This window comes from Takifugu flavidus, chromosome 6, assembly GCF_003711565.1.
Source record: "Takifugu flavidus isolate HTHZ2018 chromosome 6, ASM371156v2, whole genome shotgun sequence".
NCBI lineage: Eukaryota > Metazoa > Chordata > Actinopteri > Tetraodontiformes > Tetraodontidae > Takifugu > Takifugu flavidus.
This window is the reverse complement of record NC_079525.1, coordinates 10,053,511-10,062,599: the sequence shown is the minus strand read 5'-3', so window position 1 is coordinate 10,062,599 and position 9,089 is coordinate 10,053,511. Positions and strand designations below refer to the sequence as shown.

Below are 9,089 nucleotides of genomic sequence, written 5' to 3'. Positions count from 1 at the left end.
TTAGGCATGGTATCATTTTAAATCTTACATAAAAGAAGGACAGGGTCCTGTTGGGAAGCTGTTGAAAGCCTATTCCAACATGCATTGATATGAGTTGACTTATCAGGTCATAAAGCAGCTGAACTGTTTCTGTTAGACCCTCCTCTGAAAGTCCGGTAGTCCAAGATTGATGTTTGTAGCAACTCCAACAACCCACCTCTTTTGGAGACCTGCTGTCATCTGATGTGTGTGTGTGTGTGTGTGTGTGTGTGTGGTGTGTGTGTGTGTGTGTGTGTGTGTGTGTGTGTGTGTGGGTGGGGGGTGGTATGTGTATAGATCCCTCCACAGCACGATAAAGGTTGGGCAGGTTGGAGTTCGTGGGGAAAGTCTCTCCTGAGCAGCGCCACCTCCACCATGGGTACGTTTCCCTTCCTGATGGTTCAGCAGCCTCGTGTCTTTGAACGCTCCTTGTGTCTCCTCACTGAGCGTTCACTGTCACACATGTGCCTGTGTGCAGGACAGAGCCTGACCTCGGTGAAGACGAAGGCAGGAGAAGCCCTGCGTCTCCACAGGACATCGGTGGGTGAGGAGGCACTGGAGGAGGAGGAAGAGCAGGAGGGAGCAGAGCGGAGGAGAGAAGGAGGAGGTGAAAATGGAGACCCGGATGTCTCAGCATGTGAGGAGTCCTCGCTGAGGGCTGCAGCCCCTGGCAGAGGGGTTTTCTCTACACTCACACATGCTGTACAGAACACGGTATGAACACACACACACACGCACACACACGCACATGATTAGGATACAGCATGATTTGAACTGGAACTTTTTATCTATCTATCTATCTATCTATCTATCTATCTATCTATCTATCTATCTATCTATCTATCTATCTATCTATCTATCTATCTATCATCCATCCATCCATCCATCCATCCATCCATCCATCCATCCATCCATCCATCCATCCATCATTTGTAAATCATGAATGAAAAAATTGTGATTTCTGTGCTCCATCCATTTGTTTACTGTTTGGCTCCTTTTTCATCTACCTGCCTGCCTGTCTGTCTGCCTGCCTGTCTGTCTGTCTTAAAGGGTAAGTCTGTCATCAGCGGAGGTCTGGATGCTCTGGAGTTCATTGGAAAGAAGACCATGACAGTTCTTGCTGAGAGTGACCCAGGTTTCAAAAAGACCAAAACTCTGATGCAGAAGACGGCATCACTGAGTCAGGCAAGCAAACATATACACCCGCGCGTGCTGTATGCACACACACTGTAGCGACTCTATAAAGGTGAACACGTTAACTCCTGCTTTATTTGTAATGGTTTTAGATGTTGAAGGAAGCCAAAGAGAAAGAGCGAGCCCGTTTGGGAAACCAGCCCATCAGCGCCCCCACGGCTCACTACGGGATTCTGTTTGATGACTACCAGGGTTTGTCCCACCTGGAGGCTCTGGAGATCCTGTCCAATGAGAGTGAAGTGAAGGTGAGGCTCCTGTGGGATCCATACGGAGCAGAGTTGGTGAGAGTTTGTTTTTCCCGCCAGGTCCAAGCGTACTTGTCCTCACTGGTGGACGAGGAGCTGGAGGAGATGAAGAAGGAGCTGATATTTATCAAGAACATCTTCATCAAGCAAGAGCAGGAGGAAGAGAAGATGGGAGATGCTGAAGATGGAATAGAAGAAGAAGGAGGAGGAGGACAAGAAAAGGATAAAGGTCAGTGACTGCCCCACCAGAGCTGCTGGAGATGTAGGTGGCCCCTGAGCACTGATCCAGGATCAGATGGTCTTGATTTTAGATTCATTTTCAGATGTAATGCATATTCCATTTCATTAGTTAAAGAGGCATTTCCAGTAGAAGAGGAGACTTTGGACACATATGTGACACACTGAAGCTGTGAATAAATCAGTCAGGACAAAGGTAACATATCCCCACAGTTATATTTTATTCTAATTATTATATTATAGTTATATTATATTGCTCCTCAATGAAAAGGCATCATAGCTGAGAGAAGAGAAGGAGATCTTCCTGTCAGCTGGTCCAGATTTAGTCTCCAGCTGCTTGTTATTGTTGCTAAATCACTGGATTTTCATGATCTGCTGCTTGTCTGTTCTTATAAAAAAACACAGTTCTATTCTCACCAGTTGCTTTGAGACTTTACAGATGAAATCAGTTGGACATCCCAGCGTTACAGGTGACAGTGGCTGAAGCAGCAGGTTTGCTTTACCTGCAGGGACCTAAACACAGACTGAGCCACTGGTGGTGCTTAGGGGCCACGTTCACATCAGAACCCTGCAACTGTAATTGATGCTGTAATTTCCTGTTCACACTCGGGTATAATTTGAGGTATAAACTGTGTGTGTGCACTCTTGCATCTGCCAGCCGATGGTGAGGAGTTTGTGAGCATTCTGACTGAGCTGCTGTTTGACCTTCATGTTGCTGCAACACCAGACAAACTTAACAAGGTGAGTCCCAGAATATTGTCATATTATCTTTCATGCTTTCACAGCTGTTGTTCCAATGGAGGAGCAGGAACAATCCAATGCTGGATTGTTTGGGGTATTACCAAACAATCTTCTTTTGCTCATTCTTGTTTATCGTGCTGAATATGGATTTAAGGAAACTGTCTAAAATCTGTACTTTTAGACTTTTGATTTTCTTATGAAATCAATGATTGGTTCAAACATGCATCAGGTCTTTTGCTGCAGGCAGAAAGATGACATCACCGTTTGTGTCTTACCACCTTTATCAGTATATCATCGTGCTCATGCATCTCATTAATATCCATGGTGGTGGTGAACCCTCACAGTCCATAGCTGATGGGTCCTAATGATGCTTCTGCAGGCTCGGGTGAAGGCCCATGATTGGGTGAGGGAGGTGGAACAGGTGCCTCCTGGGGAGACAGTTGACAGGGACACAGAAGGAGAAGCCTCACCTTGTGGAAATGAGGAGAAAAGGGAAGACGGAGAGCCACAGGGGGTAAAAACCGAGATCCTGGAAGGTGGAGACAGAAAGGACGCAGATGGCAGATCTGTAGAGGTGTGTTGAGCTCATCGCTAACTGGCTGCAAAAACAACAGTTGAGAGTGTTTGTGTCTGTCTGTCTGTCCGTCTCTCTCCAGGGTGTCTATTTGTCATCAGTCGGCAGCCTGGCTGAAGTGACTGCTCGCAGCATCGAGCAGCTCCACAAGGTGGCAGAACTGATCCTCCATGGACAAGACCTGGAGAAACCAGCCAGAGACCAGGCAGACATTCTTTCCAGGTGTGTGTGCGTGCGTGTGTTTTTGTGTGTGTGTATGTGTGTGTGCGTCAGAGAGAGAGAGAGAGATTACCGTAATGCTGTACATATATGTTCCAGATTGACATGTGCCATGTGTGCAGAGGTGGAATGTTTGGCCAAGAAGTTCTGTGACGCTCTCTTGCTTGTTGGGGTAAGTGTGTGTGTGTGTGTGTGTGTGTGTGTGTGTGTGTGTGTGTGTGTGTGTGTGTTGTGTGTGTGTGTGTGTGTGTGTGTGTGTGTGTGTGTGTGTGCAGGGGGGCAGTCAAATTTTATGTACCGGTACATTTTCATGAGCGTGGTTTTTAATTCAGGGCCAGAGGAAAGCAGAGGAGGTGAATCCACTAGTGGACAGTGTGCTGCTTGAGGTGAGCTGCACTGATTCATTTTGATACTTATCAGGTAACAGAAGCAGATGTTGAAGCATAAAATATTACATTTATTAGTGTAAGTTATGATGTGACTTGTTCACTGGTATTATATACAGTAGCATGTAAAACTTTGGCCACCCCTGATCTAATAATCAGACCTTAATTAGCCTGTTAGGGTTGTAGCCTGTTTCCAGTCATTAGAAAAGTCAGCTGACACAAAGTTCAATGCTTTATAAATAAACAATCAGCAGCCATGAGTTCATCTGCGCTGTTGTAGAAAATGAAAATGATCAATGTCCATGAAGCAAGAGAAAGATAGAAGAGGCCAGCAAAGAGTTTTCAGGTGCTCACATCCTCATTTGGGAATAAATGTAGAAATGGCCATTAACAGGAACAGTGAAAGTCAAGCTGAGGTCTGGAAAACCAAGAAACATAGAGAGCTGTTTGTGGCTTTGCACAGAAATCTAGACAGAACTCTGGTCTGAGATCAAAAGACTGTTGACAGCCTCTGGAGATGAAGAAAACCTCTCTGACCTCCTCACCACAAACTTCAGATGTTTGTAAGAAGGATATCTGGTCAACAGTGAAGGATTTAGGAGACTTTGATAGAGAAGAATGAATTCTGAAAGCAGCACAGATTTATCAGTACAAGAGGGTGGCTCCTATAAACAAACAATGAGCTCAAACAAAATCCCTTAAACAAAACTGAAACTCTTGACTGGCTGCTTAAACAGTTAAGGTTTTTTCCCCCTTTTTGGTATTTGGTAAAATGTAAAATAAAAGTTAGGTGTGATCAGGGCTTTAGGAGATTATTCCATGAGCGTTCACATTTAGCAGAGAGATTGTCCAGGAGTGGTGCTTAGAGGTGCCCAAAGCTCTGCATCCTGCTCTGGATGATAAAACCAAAATGCTCTTATCCAGTCTTAAAGGGCTAAAATCAATATTTTAGACTGTAGGATATGTTGACATCTTTTTAAGTTTTTAAAGGAATTCATTTCTCCATTTAATGTTGATGGTGGTGATGATGATGATTATGATGATTATGAAGATATTGATGTGATGATGATGGGGTAATGGTGATGATGATGATGTAGGAGGTGATGATGATGCTAATGATGTGATGATGATGGGGTAATGGTGATGATGATGCTAATGATAAAGATGGTGATAGAGGTGGTAATGATGATCATTTTTCATGGCTCTGCAGGGATCAAACAGCACCAACTACATCCAGAACGCATTTCAGCTGGTGCTGCCCATCCTGCAGTTTTCACACATCCAGAATCAGAGGAGCACAGAACCAGCAACTCACTTGCAACAATAACACGCACACGCTTGCTCACTACATGTCTTAATGTATGTATTGTTGTATAGTAAAAAGAAGTGCTAATTCTGATTATCTACCAAATATGTCAGTAACTATATGATGGTGTGTCTCCTCCAGTTGATGCTGCAGCAAATCTCAAAGAGAACCAAAAAAAGCAATAGCAAACTATTGATCGTGTTGATATCATGTATTAATGTTAAACTTTCTTTGCACTGCGTGCAGCTCTTCATATTTTTACACAAAGAGCTATAATGTTTGTCACAATAATACTTTTTTAATGTTTTTTTTTGGAAAGGCCACCTTTTATTTAAATACAAAAAGCTGATCTTTTGTGGAATTTATCTCTGCTGTTGCTGCTAATTGGAAATTCAACACTTTGAAGGAGTCTTGGTGTCAGTATTTGACCAATATAACATAGCCAGCAGGTTAGCGATGATGCTGGCAGCAGGATGAGAGAGTGAGTCAGTCCAAAAGGAGACTGTTTTTTCTACAGTTGCTGATGAAACTTGCTGCATTTGGTCACATCTGCCTTTCTGTCTCAGCGTATAATCTCACTACTGGTCCTGGACGAACACATTAATTATTGACATTTCTATTTCCTCTGGTCAGCACTCCCAGTTTGTTCCTTTGGGCTGTGAAGCCACCGATCCACATCTACCGTACTTTTACCTGCTGGGACGTGTTTGGTTGTTAAACTGACAAACCCTCCAACATAAAAGTAAAACAGTGAGTCTTCACGTCTTGTCCTAACTACTTTATTTACATATTTATCAGATACAGTTTTACCTTTGAATGTGTTACAATGCGATTTTCTTCAATGTGTGTTGGAGGTAACTTGTGTCTGAAGCTCCTGTAATCCTCCTGAAGATTCCTGGTGATTAAATATTAAAATAAATCTCTTTTAACCATCTTATGTGTGTGCATGTCTGCTATTGGTGTCCCCAAACAAACCAGTCAATCACGTCTCTTCAGTGGAACATCTGTCTTTCACATCTGTCTGTCTTTCTGCCATCGAGGGGGAAGGTGTGATGGCAGCGATGGTGCAGATTTGCTAAAGAGTCAAACACATGCAATTATTGATGTAGTTCAACTTTATCTATCAAGAAACCAGAATAAATTAAGAAGACAATTGAAACAATTTGATCAGTTGCTTTTTCAGATTTGTAATAAGTGGAAAAAATTATTCCATTCATTATTCAAGCTTTGTGGTGTACAAACATATCTCTGTACTCAATTTGTATGCTCGAGCAGAATGTTTTGGATTTCTTACCTTTACATTAATTCTTAATGATTAACTTAACTTGATGATTAACCTTAACTTCCTTTTTGATATTTTTACCTGTAAAACTTTGTTCATTGTTTCCGTCCAGCAGAGTTTCTGTTTCATCTGAAACACATTAATCATGTGACACAAAGAATTTAAAGCCGGATTATTAGCATGAGTTTGTCAGACTGACCTTGACTGGGTACTTCATGAATTGGTGACAGTTCTACAGATAAAAACACAACAGAACAAAGAGCTGAAACAAATGCATCAAATCACATCCCTCCAAACTACCTGCACACATTTATGGACTCACCTGACCAATCCAGTGTCCTGTTAACATGGTGAGATGTCCCTATTGGACAATAAAACATCACCTTAATTAAAATAAACATTTAAAATTCAGTGTTTAATACAACATTTAATATCACCTCTTAGTAGATCAAGGGGTGTGAAATTAGTAGCTCTGTAAACACACACACATTTGTACTTCCAACTTTGTGAGGACTCTTTCTTATATAATATATTCCCCCAGCACCATATCCTGACCTTAACATCACAACTACCCCCAACCCTAACCTAAACCTTAACCTAAACCTAATTTTACTCTTAAAAATCATGTCATACCCCCAAACAGTCCTTTGAATTTGTGAAGACCAATCACATTGCCCTCCCCCCCAAAAAAAGCCTTTACTTGCTAGTAGAACATTTATTTTGTTACTCTATCAGGAACATGTACAAGAAAACACACACACACACACACACACACACACACACACACACACACACACACACCATAAGAATAGGGAGCAAGTATAATTTTACCGTTCAGGTGTGTGCCAGTGATGTTTTCACCCACAGGACAAATCTTTGGCTTTTCTGACAACATAGGAAACATACTGGTGTGAACTGTGACAATCCCAGACAGATGGACAGACAGACAGAGAGATGGAGGAGAACTCTTACTGCACACGCAAATTTGTCGAATTATAGTGGTGAATATAACCAGCAGCACCACGCACAGCAGAACCAGCCAGAGCACTCTGACAGCAGAGCACCACTCTTCTACAGGATGGAGACAAAGAGACTGATGGTGATCCACTTTTTCCTCTAAATCACAAAAGAATGACTAACCATGAAGGATTCTGCCGCAGCAGAAATGTATACTTATAGCTTTATGAGAGTCAGGATGCATCTGATGTGATATGGGGCCGAAAAAAAATGGGAATGGAAAAGTCTGGGGGAAGGAAAGGAGGAAGGAATCTTTGAAAAGGGTGGCATGTTGGAAATTGTGATAGAGTGAGGGTGCCTGGAGTAGAGCAGCCTTAGAAATGGACCATAACTTCAGCAGAATGGAAACAGTTTCACACAGTTTGTAGTGAGAACAAGTGAGAAACAACAGATGGAAAAGTGTTGCAGAGTGATTCTGCTGAGAGAGACACTACCACTGAATCAAAGCTGTGTCAGATGGGAACTGATCTCTGACTTCCTCTGACTTTTTATCCCAACACTGACCTTTGTCTGCCAGAGGAAGTTGATGGTGCGCGGCCCCTCTCAACGCCGTCTGATTGGGCAGCCAAAGAAGACAGTGGCTTTGTGTGGTGGACTCAGAAGACACTGGCGCAGGACAGCAGCAATAAAAAGCCTTCACTTCTCCACCTTCCTCCACATTCCAGCCCTTGTCTTCATCCTCCTCCTTAGGGGGGTGCAGGTGTAAGGAGTCGTGGTTCCTGAGGCCCCAGAGAGTGAGATTCAAGGACTCTACATCCTTGAACTGAAGCTCCATGGACACCTCCAGCTGTAAAGCTGCAGACAGACACATACATGTTGAACAACATGTTAAACTAAATATGCAGGAAGAATTAAACAAAGAATTAATTCTCTTAATCTGGATTCTCTCCAGATACTCTGGTTTCCTCCAAAAACATGGATTTTCATGTGAGACTTCTTTTAAATTGTGTGAATGGACCAAGTTTACATAGAAGCCTCAATAAATTCTGTCAAAGGGATTTTTTTAGTTTACGGTCTGAAGCTTGCACAGGTGAAGTACCTGAGGGTGAGCTGTTTGTGTGGAGCTCCGTCAGGTCCATGTTGGTTTCACACCTGAACCAGCTGTGTTCCTGGTCTGTGGTGCCAGCGCTGGACGCCCTCTCGGGATCCATCTTGGTGCAAAGTTGTTCCCATTTCTCACGTTCCTGAGTCTGTGAAGGGTCGCATGTTTCCGTTCTCCTATTAGAATCCTGGGGGTCCCCACTTCCGGCAACCTCGTTTCCTCCTCCGCAGGGACGATAGGGCAAACAGGTGAGTTTAACCTTCAGTGCTGAAAGAAGGAAAATAAACAGAGCAGAAGATCAAGAACTGCAGGTGCTTGCCACCAGTTCAGCTGAGTGACAGGAAAGATGAAAACAGCAGAAGCAGAAGGTCTGAACATGAGCAGAAGCGCTAGAAAGTGTCTCCGAAACAGATGAGTTTAAAAGCTGCTGTCTGTGAGAGTTCCATTCATCTATATTTGGCGGAAGGAGACATCGAGTCAGAGCGCACCTGAGGAAGAAAACGAGGATAAAACAGTTTGTATCTTTCTGAAAGGGTTGTTTTCACACACACACAGACAAACACACACACACACACACACACACACACGCACGCAGACGTACATATGGATAACCAACCTCGGTACAGTGTGAAGAATTCTGGGAGGCAGATGATGAAGGCCAAGATCATGAGGAGTAAGAGTTTAATTAGTGTCGATCTTGTCATGGTCACAGCAGCAGATCCGAGACAGACAGAACACGCTTCTTCTTGAGCACTTGAGCACTTCCTGTTCCTGGGCCGTCAATCGTGAAAGAGGCTCCTGCTCGAGGCTTTCAAAAACATGTGCTAT

The 9,089-nt window shown here is 43.3% G+C and overlaps 2 protein-coding genes across 5 annotated transcripts in view; one reads left to right on the top strand and one right to left on the bottom strand.

The window, feature by feature from the left end:
- The window catches only part of fam114a1 (family with sequence similarity 114 member A1), a 7,307-nt gene extending 1,450 nt beyond the window's left edge, over positions 1 to 5,857 (top strand). Inside the window, exons 3-14 of one of the 2 annotated variants that reach the window (XM_057035280.1) lie at positions 316 to 397; positions 497 to 732; positions 1,069 to 1,203; positions 1,305 to 1,457; positions 1,518 to 1,686; positions 2,353 to 2,435; positions 2,815 to 3,009; positions 3,092 to 3,231; positions 3,328 to 3,400; positions 3,561 to 3,614; positions 4,825 to 4,973; positions 5,554 to 5,857. In XM_057035280.1, the coding sequence (XP_056891260.1) occupies positions 316 to 397; positions 497 to 732; positions 1,069 to 1,203; positions 1,305 to 1,457; positions 1,518 to 1,686; positions 2,353 to 2,435; positions 2,815 to 3,009; positions 3,092 to 3,231; positions 3,328 to 3,400; positions 3,561 to 3,614; positions 4,825 to 4,941 (1,437 nt within the window). In that variant the 3' untranslated portion in view covers positions 4,942 to 4,973; positions 5,554 to 5,857. Of the gene's footprint in view, positions 1 to 315; positions 398 to 496; positions 733 to 1,068; positions 1,204 to 1,304; positions 1,458 to 1,517; positions 1,687 to 2,352; positions 2,436 to 2,814; positions 3,010 to 3,091; positions 3,232 to 3,327; positions 3,401 to 3,560; positions 3,615 to 4,824 lie in introns of both variants that reach the window. The other variant, XM_057035278.1, reaches the window with a different exon arrangement.
- Positions 5,684 to 9,089, bottom strand: LOC130527120 (uncharacterized). Of its 3 annotated transcripts, XM_057035281.1 has the most exons (10): positions 8,878 to 9,089; positions 8,259 to 8,528; positions 7,724 to 8,014; positions 7,175 to 7,273; positions 7,034 to 7,087; positions 6,525 to 6,563; positions 6,402 to 6,434; positions 6,284 to 6,331; positions 5,896 to 5,995; positions 5,684 to 5,815 (listed from the first exon to the last, which is right to left on the bottom strand). In XM_057035281.1, exons 1-9 carry the CDS (start codon positions 8,963 to 8,965, stop codon positions 5,913 to 5,915), a joined length of 1,005 nt encoding a protein of 334 aa, XP_056891261.1. In that variant the 5' UTR covers positions 8,966 to 9,089; the 3' UTR covers positions 5,684 to 5,815; positions 5,896 to 5,912. The 3 variants fall into 3 exon arrangements, with proteins under 3 accessions (XP_056891261.1, XP_056891262.1, XP_056891263.1); XM_057035282.1 differs by lacking the exon at positions 6,525 to 6,563; XM_057035283.1 differs by lacking the exons at positions 6,402 to 6,434; positions 6,525 to 6,563.

What these genes read in the sequence shown, in the direction of transcription:
- LOC130527120 (XM_057035281.1), bottom strand. Translation starts at nt 8,965, where the DNA reads ATGACAAGATCGACACTAATTAAACTCTTACTCCTCATGATCTTGGCC. An exon ending in CACAAACAGCTCACCCTCAG is followed by an intron (nt 8,015 to 8,258) that starts GTACTTCACCTG and finishes GTCTGTCTGCAG; the next exon opens with CTTTACAGCTGGAGGTGTCC. An exon ending in CAGGACACTGGATTGGTCAG is followed by an intron (nt 6,435 to 6,524) that starts GTGAGTCCATAA and finishes TTTTATCTGTAG; the next exon opens with AACTGTCACCAATTCATGAA.